Raw genomic sequence first — 15,637 nt, 5'->3', positions numbered from 1 at the left:
TTGAAACAAGTATAAGAAATACGCAAAATGACATTTCTTAGCCAAAATAAATAATCGCTAAATATTTAAGAAATGCTTGAAACGACGAGGGTGAGTTTGGGGGGACACCCTCTGATTTTGGAGTAATTCACAACATTAAACTTCGGCCCCAACTTCAGTCTCATTTTTTTAGTACAGAACCGCTACCACCAACGCCTCGGAAGAGTTTCTGAATCTACTTCAGCATTTCCGAAGAAAAAATTCAAAAGAGCCTTTGATTTCCGAATTATGTCACCATTCAAAACGTCTTTAACCAATTTCTTACATTAACCCCTTCAGACCTGGTGTCCGGTATACCGGACATACTTTTAAACAGCTGCTAATCATTTAATAATTGATTTAATTAGTTGATTTTTTTTGTAGTTGACTCTTTACATTCTACTTATTATAATTTGAAGTAATTTTTCGTTTTGGGGTTGACAATACTGACATATAAGGATTGAGAGATAGAGAGTGGCTCATTTTTCCAACAATGGTTTTTTCCTGATTTTTTAAAAAATATGCAATTTTTAATTAATAATTTCAAACGCTTATATTATGTTTTATAATTGTTTGTAGAACATTTTATAATGAAGTTTGTTCGGTATTTTATCGTTTTTGTATATGAAATATTGATTTCAAAAATATAAGTCAGGAATATTGGACGTGCCATAACTCTTTTAATTTTTCTCCTACAAACTCAAAATTTTGTCAATAAGATACCCTTTACCATAGTACACTGTGTACGAAATATCAACATTTTTGGTCCAATATTTCATAATTCCGACTGAAGGGGTTAATGCTCTAAATTCTTCCTAAACAATATATAAAGCTTGAAAAAAAAACTCTAATTTTAAGAATGGTGTTAGTTTTAAACAACTAAGAAGTACAACCTAGAGTTTAATTTCAGAAATTGAGGGAATGGGAGGAGGGGCACTCAAGTGTTCTCGGAAATGCAAAAAATAGTCATAAAAATAGAGTTCAAAACAATCATAAACATTGAGCAGAAAAATCCTTTTAAAACTTGCACCCGAGTTTGTTTTGATGCGCAGTGGCGGATTTAAAAAATAGCAAATGTTGCAATTGCGCGAGAGGCCCATAAACCATAGGGGCACCGTAGGAGTTGCAAAAACGCTTATGATAAATGTTTTATAACTGCTGTGATAGAGAAATAGGGCCCCAAAATGTATTTCGACGGGCCCCAAACTTCTAGCTCCGCCGAAGCGATACAGAAAAGACTGCATTACTGTGATTCACATTACAAATATCGAAAAATAAAAAATTACCATCGGTTTAACGGGAGTCTAACAAAATGAAACTAAACCGGTTTCGTCATCTCATATTTTTTCCGTAGCCTCCAATTCGGCAATACATCACCAAATGATCGTCAGTCTAAAATGCTATATTAATTTTCCATTGAAATAAGTAATTGATAGCCACAAAAAAAGAGTAAATAGGCTTTTTAAAACACCCGATTGACCAAAAAAAGGGGAAGTGCACAACTGGAACGTACGCACATCCCATATGCAAAAATTTAGCCTTCTGCAGCTTACCATTTTTGAGTTATGACTTATGAGAGATACATACGTACATCCAGCCGCAAGAAACAACGCAATAATTAACTTGTTTGGTACCTGAATGCAGTATTTAAAACTCTTTCAGGGGTGATTAAAATAGAAATTCATACTGAAATTTAAGTAAACAATTTTATATGAAAACAATAACTCCCTTTACTTTGCATTAAATGTAAAACAACAAAGGTCCTTTTTTTTTTCAAAAACATCGGCCAATTCCATCGGCTTTTTGATGTTTTTTAATGCCGATGGGCCGATGTTTCCTGCAAGTTAGCATCGGCCGCCGATGCCGATGGATAAATTGTTGAACCATCGGCGCCGATGCATCGGTCGAGTCCTACACTTGACATGGAATGATTTAATGCTTAGTTTTTGATGCACCTTTTGCTGCCTGTTTCCTGTCAAAGTCGGTGTGACTCAGCTTAAAAAATAGCGAACCTTTCGTACCTGTTGTGATGTGCTTATGCAAAAAATTTTTTAGGCATTTATGTACAAAGACGTAGGTCTGCCGCTCATGGGCTCTTGCTCCTTTAAGCAAATTTACTAAATAGAAAAATAAGAAAAGTGCAATTACGATATATGCTCTCTTGAATATCCAAATATTGTTTTTAAATTATTGCTTTACTTTAAAATGAAAATTAATGGGGAAAAGTATATAATCTATTTGTATCTAGAGTCTGACCACCAATTGGATGGAAAGGCAAACATCTGGCTTACAGGCGGAAATAAACCCATCTGCTAGTTTACAGGGATGCCAGCTTTTGCAGATGTAGGTTAGCTTCTAAATTAAGCAGAGTCACATTAAAATCAGCGGAACATGCACACCAAATTTTTATTTTTCCAACACATTCAGATAGACTAGTCTTAACTGGACCTTTGCCAATTCCATAATAATCAGTGGGCAGTCTAAATGTAATGACGGTTTTAGAGGTAGGGATGGAACGTTTAGTTCGGACCCGGTCACGGTGAACGGGTCTTTCAATCGAACTAGTTCAGCTTTTAGTTCAGTAGAAAACAATCTAGCTCACTAGTTCGTTTAGTTCTTCGTTCATTTAGTTCTTAGTTCAATTTCGTTTAGATCTCTTTCTCTCGTTCGATTTGGCAACTAGTTCGTTCGTTTAGTTCTTAGTTCAATTTGGCATCCAGTTCATCAGTAGTTCTTTTCCTCATCTAGTTCACTGAACTAGAAATCTAGTTCCCTGAACTAAAAGCTGACTGTTTAGTTCAGTATTGCATCTAGTTCGACCAGTTTTCCTGCGTGTCTCTCGCAGTGCATCTGCTTTTCGTTCAGTCATTCAAGATTCAATGGAGCTATTGTTTAGCAGAGGCGGGTGGGGGAAAGTTCGGCAAGATTCTTGACTTTCCTTTCAATTCAATCGCGATGCACGATGGATGTGGCGTGATTAGTGAAATAGGCGGAGTATGTGCGCCTCATCTCATGCATTGGGTGCGCTTATTTCAGAATTAAAGTGACAGATTATTATTTTGTTTTTTAATTTAAACTTCAAATTATTTCCATTGCACAAATAGACTTTAGAATGAAAAGAAAAAAAAAGAAAAAGGCTTTGAAAAGAATTTTTTTTTTCCACTTTCGACAGTGCAAAAGAAATTAGGAACAGACTTTTTTGTGCTTTCTAATAAAAATGTTCTGCCTTTCTTAAAACTCATATTTTTCTCAATCTATTTGCACGGGTGTGAAATTTTCGCGCAAAAATTTGCAGTTTTCCCCTGGAATTTTAGGCATTTTTTTGTGGTATATTCGAATAAAAGGAACCCTTATGTATCTTAAATGAAGCATCAACTTTCTAAAAACAATTTGTGTAGCATACAAATATTGATTTGTAGGTGTTACGCCCGCAACAACGTAAAAATCATTGTTTTCAAATACAATAAAAATACAATATTTCATAAAATGAGTACAATATCATTTGCTCAATGTGTTTTGAAAACTTCGCAACTAGTCAAGTTTGCAGACCCCTTAAGTAATTTTTTTTTTAATAGTTTTTGAATTAATCTCCATATTTTTTTTTTTTTTAACATGGATATTGTTTTGGTTGTGTTAAGTAAATTATCACTTTTCAGTGCTGACAATCTTTCCTAGTCATTGTATATCTTTTGAAACTGGCGCCTTGAATAAATTTTTTGTTTGAGTTTTTATAAGGAGTTTCAACGAGAAAAACACAAATGAGGGCGCCCTTAAAAATTTGCCGCCTGAGGTAAGGGCGTCAGTTTGTTCCCCCGAATTCCTACAGTCGCTTTCAGGGCAAAATATTTCAACAAAATATTTGACAGTTTAAAATATTCAAAAGAAAATGAAAGAGCATCTCATCAATCATATCATAAAATACATTGAATTAAAAGCCAATACAGTAAAACATTTCAGTTAATACAGCTCTGTCGCCATGAACTGTTTGCAGATCAGAACCAGAAAATATTCTTAGTGAATTAGTGGTGAAATGAAGGGAGGGGGGGATATCTCTTCTATAAAGAAATTAAATGTATAGCAATATTTGAAATTTTTTTAACTTGAGTAGTTAATGAAAATCCTGGGCGCGAGGGGGGGAGGGCAAGAGGTAGGAGGCCGCACGTTCTGAAATAATACTATGTTAAAATTTATTATTATTATTTAATTTTAACTTTTGCACTTTCTATTCTATAAGGGGGGGGCGCACTAAATCTGTGTACGCTATCGATCAAGAATTAAAAAATGCTCTTGACAGTTAATGTGAGGATGAAAACAAAAATGAATAAATCAGAAACATTAATTTTGGTAACAAGACCAACGAATCTCTAAAATGTCGAAACTTTAACACAGAACATGAAGTGTGACGCAAAAAATTAAAAATCAACATAAATACTTAATCGTAAAAGAAAATGAGTTGAAAACAATTGTAAAGATGTATATAATGCACTAATGTATTGCTCAAGGGGTCCCCCCCCCCCTCTGAGCAAAGGCGCAATCCTCTAAAAATCACGAATCCCCCCAAAGCAGGAGCCTCCCCCAAAAAAAAGAAAAAATACCCCTACTACCCCTCCCCCTAAAAATTTCAATGGCGCAGCCTGTGCCATGACCCCCCCCCTCCCCCAGGTTGGAACTTCTGATTGTTAAAAAAATATTAGTTTTGATAATTAAACCGAAAAATATGAATAAATACGCGGAAATTCGCCGAAAAATATACATAAATACGCGAAAATTCAATCAGCCCAAATTTCCACAGCCCGGCAAATTGCAAAATTTATCCCCCTCCCCCCCGGCCTTTAAAAAGGGAGAACTACTTATCTGGCAACATGTGATTATATTTTCCCGCCAAAAAGCTCTGAATAGTTCATTTGAACTAGTTCATTGAACTAGTTCACAAGGTTGAGATGAACTAAACGAACTAGTTCCTCAAAAGGAACTAAAACTTCCATCCCTATTTAGAGGATTCAGAATCAAAAAACTAAGTTGGAATGGGGGGCATGGTTTAAGGGGCAGAATTCCAAAGGGTACCAACTATTGGGATTTTAGTAGAAACGGAAATAGGGTGGCTAATAAGAGAAAAGATTTTAACAGTTGGGATTCAAATAATAGTGCAGCATTAAATGAAAGTAAGATGGGTTTACTTAAAGTTTTTTATACAAATGCTCGTAGTATTAGGAACAAGATGGAAGAATTGAAAAGCATAATAATAGACGAGAGGTTGGATATTTGGATATTATTGGAGTTACTGAGACATGGGCTACCGAAAATGATGATTTATTACCTATTGTTGGGTATAATTTGTTTAGGCAAGATAGAGTAGGTAAAAGAGGTGGTGGGGTTTTATTTTACGTCAGAGACACTTTAACTTGCAATGAATTGATTATTAATGATAAACCTAATGAGATCGATATGATTTGGCTGGAGTTGATGAGCAATAAGGGCAAAAATCTACATTTAGGGAACATTTATAGGCCACCCAACTATTTCAGTCATCATAATGGGAGATTTAAATTTTCCAGGAATTGATTGGAATAATTTTTGCCATAGTAATAGCAGAGAAGAGGAATTTTCGAAAGTAATTGGTGATTGTTTCTTAGATCAAATTGTAACTCATGGTACTCGACAGGACTTGATTTTGGATCGAGTTTTCTGCGACATGGAAGGTTCTGTTCAGGGGTTATGTGTAGGGGAACACATTGGAAATAGTGACCACAACAGTATTAGGTTTGGGATTAAATTTGAAATGCACATAGTAGAGAATTTCAGGATTGTGCCCAATTTCAGAAATACTGATTTTGTGGCACTTAGGCAGAGTTTGAAAGCAGTTTTTCTTCCGGATTGGACAATAGCGATGTGAATCTTCAGTGGGCAGAGTTTAAGGAAAATCTAGCAAAATTGTTAGGGACCATGTTCCCTTTAGGAGAAAGGGTGTCAACACTAAAATTTTGGCCGATGCGGTTCTCCAGGGAAACTAAAGATGCTCTAAATTACAAGCAAGTCGCTTTTCATAAGTTTAAAGAAACTGGTCACAGTGCAGATAGACTCCAATATTGTAAGGCAAGGTGTAAATTTAAGTATTTGGTACGGATTCAGAAAAAAGAGTTGGAGCAAAGACTGGCAGATAACATAAACAGGAATCCCAAGAGGTTTTTTGCATACACTAATTCGAGGAAAGTTCAAAATAGTCATATTGGGCCACTGGTTGATACGCATGGAATTTTAATTCAGGACGATAGTGATATTGCTAATGTTCTTAATAACTTTTTTCGTTAGCAATATCACTATCGTCCTGTATCTCAATTGATAACTGTATCTCAACAGTTGACATCAACAAGACACAAGCTATAGTACAGCTTGAGGACTTTGTATTTTCCAGGGATGACGTTTTACTTCATTTGAAAAAAATTAAAGCAACTAAGGCTCCGGGACCAGATAATATTTATCCAAAAATTTTAGTTGAATGTGCAGAGGAATTAGCAGATGTAATTGTAAATATTTTCAATGCGTCTTAAAACTCGGGGACAGTGCCAGAGGACTGGTAGCTGGCTAACATTACACTGCTCTTCAAGAAAGGGTCTAAAGGGAGTGTGGGAAATTATACAGCTGCATTATTTATGCAAAAGTGGTTTTTCGGGGATGAACTTCATCAAAAATCGTCACAGGAGCTCTCTCTCCGACAGTTCATTGTTAGATTTTCTTCGGCTGACAACGACAAACATCGACGTTGACATTCCTGCCCTTGTAAAGAAGGTGGATCAGCCACAGTTTTCCCATTAAGATGTAAACAAATTGTTCCATAATCCTTCGGTTACATTGTTTTATAATTAATAATTCAACTATAAATTGTTATTATATAAGAGGTTATTGATCAACTTTTTCAAACTGCGACCCGACAGATGATCACCGACAGGAATTCTGGCCCGTAAGCTTTTTACAGTTGGACAGCCCTGCTATATAATGTGTGTGCACATTATTATAGCTTCAAATATAGCTCCCTAGGAGGTATAAATAACTTCATTGATCTTTTCCTTAAATTTCTTACATTCACAGCAAATTTGGAGTAAGAATGATCTATTAACCCCAGAGTTCCCACTCTTCCAACAGATTAAAAAATAGGGCCTTTATATGACCTTTTTACAGCACAATTTTAAAATAATTAGGGCAAATACAAGCCAATGCACACCAATTTTCTTTGAAGTCTTCAATTTATTTTTATGTTTTTTTTTTAAATCTATCATTCATAATTGATGAATAATTTTGAAATTCATTTCAAAGCACTTTTTTTTTACTCGACAGCAGAGCTTTAAAACGTTGTAACTAAAGTTCTATGGGAGCACTAGAGTTGTATGAAAGCTCATTTTAAGGAAAACTACATGTGCATTAATTTATTATGTTTATGTACCTTGAATAATTTGAGAATTTTTTTATTTTTTATAAAATGTAAAGTTGAAAATTTTTAAAGATAGTCTTTGAAAATTGTTGGAAAAAACACATGATTTTTATTGTAGTTTAATGAATACAGAGAATTTCAGAGTGGGACCAAGAAAGGACAGCAAATAATGTAGGACACATTACTCTAATTTTTGCTAAAACATTTTAGTAACTGCTGAACCCTTTCATGGCTCCGCTGAAAATTTTTGGACATTTTTATAAATATGCATTAAAAAATCAAACAGTATTTTTTTAAAAAATAAAGGACACCATCATAAAAATTTCTGAATTTTTACATTTTAAAATTTTGTAGCAAACATTTTTTCTCAAAAATTATTCAAGTTACAAACTAAAGTGAATGTAATTATCTTTAAAATGAGCGATTATAAAACTCTGTCGCTTTCATAAAACATGAGCTTTTACATTTAAAAGTGAAATTTTGAAAAAATTGCAAAAAAAATTTCTCACACTATTTGCTATTACTACTGAGGCACTCATAGTCCCACTCTGAAACATGTTGGATGTATTCATTAAAATATATTTAAGATTTTTTTCAAAAATTTAAAAGGACATTTTAAATTCATAATTTTGTGAAAAAGTTTTTCTTGAAAATAAACCATTCACTAAACCAGGGCCAAATTAAGGCATGGGCACATGGGGCACAGGCCAGGGCATTAACATTTTGGGGGGGGGGGCACCAAATTTGTAGCTAAATTTTTTTTTTAATGGAACAAATTCAAATTGCACCACAGCAAAAGCAAACTTTAAGTCTAGGGGAAAAATGAAATCTATTTAAAATTACAAGCTTTTTCAGAAATTTAAAAGTCATTCCAAGCTTAATATTAAATTTTATTGCATTTTAAATGCTACATAAGAGATATCTTTGAAATTTATGTCCTATTGCTGCCAATCAAAAGTTTACCAACATGACATATTATAATGTTTTCACAATTTAATGCAATATTAGACATTATCACATTTAGTGTGGATACAGTAAATACTTAATAATCAAAATATTTTACAACTATAGTAAAAGCTAGGGAAGATGGGGTAGGGGCAAATGAAGTTCGTACCCAGTATCCTCATAAAGTCTTAGTTGGGCCCTGCACTAAACTCCCGATTATCCACAGGGTGGATTACCCACCGGCTTTCACACATTCAACAAAACGTTTTTTTGCCAATGGTTAACTGAATGTATAGATAAATGTACACATTTCAATTAAGTAAAAAACTGTTTCTAGTCATCCCTATTTTTTTTCTTCCCCTTTCAATAGCATCAAACCTTTCATGGTCCCTGAAACCTAACTGCTTGAATCCTGATTTGTAGATTTACACTACTTACTGGTTACTGCTTTAAATCTGCACTATATTTATTGACTTTTAGATCGATACGACTTACGAGCATAATTGATCTTGTTCAAAAAAAACTTCCCTCCTTTCCCCCTATGCATAAATATCTTGGTGTAACCTAGCTTGATATGTTTCAAATTAATCTGTTTGCACCATTTGCTCGCATATGTATAAAATCCATTTGCTAGAAGAAGCGATCCTTTTCTAGTTTCTACATGTTTTTTATAAAATGTTATTATTTTAATTAAATTTCTATTACATTATTGATCTATCTAAAGCTATTGCATAGACGAATATTGTCTTCTACTTACTTTGTGGATTATCCGCGATTTCGGTTATCCGCGGTTACCGTATATAAAATTAAAGTGCAAGTAAGTAACTTCAAAATGAGTTAGTATACAACTCTGTTGCTCTCATAGAACCCTTGAATTAAACACTTCAAAACACTGCTGGCAAGTAAAAAAAAAAGCTGTTAAACAAATTGCAAAAATCAATTGCACATAACTTATGAATAGGCTTGCCAGACGTCCCGGTTTTCAGACAAAATCCCGGTGTCCCGGTCGGTTTACTTCATGTCCCGGAAAAAGATAACTGATTACAAAAGACCAAAAAGTCTTTAAAGGATCATTTAGGACAATTATTACTGTTACTTATATCAACATTTTCTTGTAAAATTAATACCGGATTAGCTTGAGAGAATTTTTACAGCAAAATTAAAACCAAAAAAGACTAAAATATTCCCGTAAAATGAAAAGTGTGTCTAAATATTGTTCATTTTTTTATTCATCATTCAATGTGTTTCTAACTAAAATAAATTGTAAAATAATTTGTCGAAATGTTCAAATTTTACCTGCTTACGTCATATTTTCGGTTCATAATTAGTAACCATATATTCAGAGCATTTAAAATAAACTTCCCAACAAAAAAATCCAAAAATCAACCACAGGTGTGTACCCTTTCGAATACTATCGACGATTGGGGGGGGGGGGGATTCCGGTGTCCCGGTTGAGCACTTCAGAAATCTGGCAAGCCTACTTATGAATGATAGATTTTTAAAAAGTATAAATAAATTTAAGACATCAAATAGTAAGGTTTCTAAAAGTTTCATGAAAATCTAAGAAATAAAGTTAGGATTTTTTTTTTTGTTGTTGATTTGACACGGAATGACACAAATCCTAATAAAATAGGGCCTTTCATTATTTTTTAGGGCTTTTGACTACAAAATATGGCTTTTAGAGGGGCCCCTACAAGCAATAGTTGAAAATAGGGCCTTTATAGGGACTTTTGAGGGCCTGTGGGAACCCTGTAACCCCTCAGAAATGTGTATTTGTAAATTACATTTAAATTGACACTTTGTCACTTGTTGACTCAAAACTATGACGTAACCATCATACACAACGTCACATATTTAAGCACTGAAAATCAGGCCAGGTAGGTAAAGCTTTATACCTTTTCCTTCGTATGTAAATTCCATAGGTACACGTTCTCACACGCAGGAACTGCAACGACATTTTTTAAATTTTTTGCCACATTAATTTGCTGAATTCCAGCAGTTGCTGAAGCTATTAAACCAAATGTACTTTCGTGACAAAATCTTAAATATTGCCGGGTTGTCATAATTTTAAAATGTAGCGATTAAAATACAAACTAAACACGGAATACCACCACTAAACACGTGAAAATTAGGAAAATTTGTTTACCGCTGGGACTTACAGCTACAGTTGAAATTACATATATTAGGGGGTTTTTTTTAGTTAGAAAAAGTTAATTCTATTTGTTTAAATGATTTATAAAAACTGATTTTCATTAAATGTTTTTCTGAAATCTTATTTCTACTCTTTGGGATTATTATAACCCAGACTACTTTTTTCGGTCATTGACTGCTTTTTGAAATCTGAAATGAAGTGAAAAACAAGGTTCACCGTTCACGATTCAGGAACGTAGCGGTGTGAATTGATCCCGATCAAATTATCCTAATATTTACATATATTAAGTTATAATACTATTACAGAATAGTAAAAAATTTGATCCATATGTGTTTTAATAAGCACTGCTTTCTCAATCCTAATAAATTGTTGTTTTCGTCTTTATTTATTGCTCATATTTAATAATATTTACATAGAAAGATGTACGTTTCATGTTTATTTTCATTCCTAACTTTTAGAGCTGTTTTATGCGTTGCACTTTTGAAAATAGTTTGTTGTTTATATGAAGATCAGGCTGGAAAATTTGACTGGAGACAGCAATATATAGGCAAAGTGAAATTCGCTTATGTTGATCCTGTGAGTGCAGGTACTCATAAATTTACTGTGAGTACCGAAAAGAATGTATTGGCTTGTTTAAGCACACGTACTGGCAGTATAATATGGAGGCAGGTTTTAGAAAAGGGAAGTGCTGGCGAAATCAACGCAATGTCTGAAGAAGGAGACATAATTACGATTAACGGAGGAGGTCAATTCATTAGAAGTTGGGACAGTAACACAGGAGTACTGCAATGGGAAACTTCTTTTCCCCATATTCAGCAAAACAATGCACATTTGTATTTCAAAATTGATTCCACCTCAAAAGAAGTTGTCAAGATTGAAATGATTCCTAGTCAATATACTAAAGTCTCAATTTACAGTTTCACCCGAGCTTCTATGAAAACTTCTGAAGATATAAGTTCACCTTGGTATGACCAAAGTATTAACTGTATTTTTGTTTCCACCAGTTATTTCGTTTGTGTTGACAAAGAGAAAAGACTTATTCATTTGTTATCCGTGAAGGACGGAGGTTCCTTTATATCTGTTCCATTTACGAGTCTTGTGATTGACATTCGTAACAGCATTAATGCTGTGAAGGTAATTGCTCTTCCTTATCAAGAATCATCCGATACACCTGTTTTTGGCCTTAATATAGATGATAACGTAATGCTATTGCAAATCCAAGCTCCAGTAATCAAAATGATAAAAGTATTACCCTCTGTAACTAAAATTACGTCAACGTTAGTTGATAATAAACTAATTATCTTTTCATTGAAACTTAAAGATAAATTATATGAATTTGAGGCAATAGATGTTGGTTCAAAAGAAGAACTTAAGAACCTAGCTGGTGTGTTTACTTTGTCTGAAGATAGAGGAAATTTAGAAGATTTTTATATTTTTCCTTACACTAAAAAGGATCATGGAATCAGCTATAAGTCTTTGCTTCTCTTTGAAGATCATTCAATGTTGATTATTCACCAGCAAGGAAGAATGGTCTGGTCCCGTGAAGAAGCTCTCTCCAGTATTATATCTTCAGAAATAATGGACTTGCCCCTTTCCGAGACCGATGCAAATATTGAGCAAGAGTTCGGAGATCCCGATGCTGGCCTGCTGTCAATGTTTCTCACTCGTTTGAAATCCCAAGTATTCTTATTGCAGACCTTTCTCTTGAAAACTTTGATTGGCCTAAAAGGCGACATTGATAATGATGGGAATGCTAAGAAAGCTCTTTCTCGTGATACATTTGGCCTTCATAAGATTATTGTAATTCTCACGAAACCTGGGAAAATATTTGGTATTGATAATTTTTCTGGATTGATTATTTGGAGTCATTTTGAAAGAAATTTGCTGCCTTTTACTGTGAAAGAAAAAACTTACCTACCACTATTTGTTCAAAGGACTACCGCACATTTTCCATATCCGCCTATTTGTACAGCATTAGGTTTGCACTCTGTTACTGGACAAAATCGTTTATATTCTTTCGATCCAATTACAGGTTCTACGTTAGAATCTAAAACACTGCCTTATAGAATTTTGCAAGTTATTCCCACTGGCTCACTTACAAATTATTTGAGAGAAATATTGATTTTAGACTCGGATTTGAAAGTTCACATTTATCCTGAATCACATGATATAAAGAAGCACAAAGACTCGCATTTTATTTTCACCGCAGAACCAAAGTCTGGAGTCTTAATTGGTTATTCCTTAAGTGATAGTGATGTACCTAATACTCTAAAAGCTACTGAAATATGGAAAAACACATTACCTCAACCAATTGTTGAAGTGGCCACAAAAAAACTACTGGAACATGTGCATTCCCAAGGTCGAGTCATGGGGGATAGAAGTGTTCTTTACAAATATTTAAATCCGAATTTAGCAGCTGTTTTTACGGAAGGCAATGACATCATCCAAAAATCTTTTTGTAATATCTACCTTATCGATGTTGTTACTGGACTAATTATTTACTCAGCTTCTCATAAGCGTTGTAAAGGTCCAATTCATGTTGTGCACTCAGAAAACTGGGTTGTTTATAGTTTTTATAACGATAAGTCCAGGAGAATAGAAATATCGTCTATTGAACTTTACGAGGGCATGTTTCAAAGCAATACAACCGCATTTTCATCGTTTGCTCCACCACCTCTTCCTCTTGTTGAGCATCAGACATTTATTTTCCCATCAAATATTGAAGTAATGGCTGATACAGTAACGGAACGAGGGATGACAAGTAAACATATTCTAATCGCATTACCCTCCGGCGGAATCTTGGAATTGCCAAAGAATTTCCTCGATCCACGGCGCCCTATTAATCCTTTACCGGAACATAGAGAAGAAGGCCTTATTCCATACATTCCTGAACTTCCTGTAGTTTCTGAAAGTATCATCAATTATAACCAGAGTGTCGTACGTGTGCAAGGAATCGTTACTGCTCCATCCGGATTAGAATCCACTTGTTTGCTTTTTGTGTATGGTCTAGATTTATTCTATACCCGAGTTACACCTTCAAAAACATTTGATATCTTGAAAGATGATTTTGATCATTCTTTCATTTGTGTTGTACTTTTGGGACTGCTAGTAATATCATATATTAGTAAAAGGTTTGCAGCTCGACGGACTCTAAGGGCAGCATGGAAATGAAAATAGGAAAATTTAATATTGAAATTTAATTTTAATTGATAACTGGATCTGGTTGTCCTTTTACTCTTGTATCAAAGTATTTATATTTATTGCTATAAAATGTATTTTATAGGTTCTGCCAAAAATTTGATTGACACTCCCATTGCAAATATTTAATGCACATAATTCTGCTAATATATTTGAAGCCAATGAAAGTCTATTATCATGTGTAGTAACTTTGAATCTTTAAAGCTTTTATGTCACATATATATTGAAGTAAAATTTTCTTCTAAAATGTCCAGGTTTTATTTATGCAGAAAATCTTTAAAAGCCTAATTAGTTTTATCAATTAACTACATCTCTACTTAATAATATTTTTTTATTATCCTAAATATATCAGAGCTGTTTGTAATCCAAAAATTTTGGGCTGGAGAACATATTCTAAATCTGAAAAAGTATTTAAAAAAAAAAAAACTTTGAAAATTGTTTTTTTCAATGATTTTTACTGTATGCATATTTGAAGAGTTTTTACTACAGGAGGAGGGAGCAGGTTGAGCTTCCTCATAGTTTCTAAAAATTTCACTCTGTTCGAAAATTGTTACAGAAAATTTTACTTCAGTCCACTCTTACCTTATCACCAATGGAAAGGTTAGGAGAAGTGGTTGTGCAGATTTTAAGGGTTTCAGGCGATAAAGAAACTAACTTTAACTGATATCTTAAAATTAAAGACACAAAATAACAATAAAAACGAATATTCATGAAATACTTCATAGGACCATTGAATAGACCAATCATTAAAAAAAATTAAGATGTCTAATTCTTTCAATTGTTATTTAAAAAAACTTTTAAATCCAAAAGTAATACTAATTGCTCTTGGAGTAACCACCACCATAAGGGAACAAAAACCAAAAAACAGCGCCAGTTTGAAAATACTTGGTATTTATTTTCAATAGTTAAGTCTTGTTAACTTTGAAATGTCCAAAATCATCCACATTTGGCATTTACATTTCCAAATTTCTATATGCGATCCTTTTGAATATACTGCTAAGCACTTGATTTTGCGAGACTTTAATTTTCGCTAGTCTATCATAATCGCAAAAGTATTAATTTCACGAAATAGATATTTTTCAACTTTCAGAAGTTCTGTTTATATAAAATTCGCTAAAATTACTGTTAGCTAAAATAAATGCTTTTACAGTACATGCTATGATAGAATATTACATTTTTAGGAGAGGGAAGGTTTGAACAATATATATATTTTTAAATTTCTTGTCAACTCTAACAAGAAAAAGGCAAAAGACCCGTTACAATTATAACGCATAAATTCATTTTTACAGACCATTTGATCCACATTTCAAAATAAAAACATGAAATTCATGAGAATTTTTTTTCAGAGAGTTGGTTTTTAATCGTTTAAATTTGTATGTATATATTGTTATCTTAAATAATAAATTAATTTCCCCATGTTTAACATAAACACAAAAGATTTATTTAAAATAGTTGCTACAAATGATTTTTTTTTTTTTTTTTGATATTCTAAAGCTGAGTGTTAATCTGAAGGTATAAGCAATAAAATCAGAAATACTTTCATTTCCTACTCTTACAAGCAATTTGTTCAGTGTGTATAATTTTAAATTAATTTTTATTTGATTTATTTAAGTGAGATGAATTAATTACTAAAATTTACATTTTCAGAACTAGAACTCTTTAGCATACAAGAAAAAATATGTGGTTGTAATTTTAAAAATTATAATTGTTGAAGGTTATATGTTTATTGATTTGAAGTGATAAAGTCCAGTGCAAATAATATTATATGACCATAAATAAAATGGATTTTGCATTGATTGTTGATCATTTTGTAGATGGTTGTGAATTCTATGTACAGTTATCAATGTATATATGATTTCATTTCACAGCATTTAAATAAATTATGTAAAAAGATTTGC

General features: G+C 33.2%; 2 protein-coding genes across 2 annotated transcripts in view; one reads left to right on the top strand and one right to left on the bottom strand.

The window, feature by feature from the left end:
• Window positions 1-10,505, bottom strand: part of LOC129223743 (WD repeat-containing protein 3-like) — a 73,803-nt gene extending 63,298 nt beyond the window's left edge. Inside the window, exon 1 of the mRNA XM_054858101.1 lies at window positions 10,285-10,505. Coding sequence (XP_054714076.1) covers window positions 10,285-10,452 — 168 coding nt within the window. The 5' untranslated portion in view covers window positions 10,453-10,505. The remainder of the gene's footprint in view (window positions 1-10,284) is intronic.
• Window positions 10,506-10,754: 249 nt separating this feature from the next.
• On the top strand, window positions 10,755-15,602 carry LOC129223827 (ER membrane protein complex subunit 1-like). The gene has a single exon (XM_054858187.1). It carries the CDS (start codon window positions 10,962-10,964, stop codon window positions 13,710-13,712), a length of 2,751 nt encoding a protein of 916 aa, XP_054714162.1. The 5' UTR covers window positions 10,755-10,961; the 3' UTR covers window positions 13,713-15,602.
• The last annotated feature ends 35 nt before the right edge of the window (window positions 15,603-15,637 follow it).

The sequence above is a fragment of the Uloborus diversus genome, chromosome 6, assembly GCF_026930045.1.
Source record: "Uloborus diversus isolate 005 chromosome 6, Udiv.v.3.1, whole genome shotgun sequence".
Lineage (NCBI taxonomy): Eukaryota > Metazoa > Arthropoda > Arachnida > Araneae > Uloboridae > Uloborus > Uloborus diversus.
The sequence above is the reverse complement of the archived record's forward strand: the minus strand, read 5'-3'. Positions and strand labels throughout refer to the sequence as shown.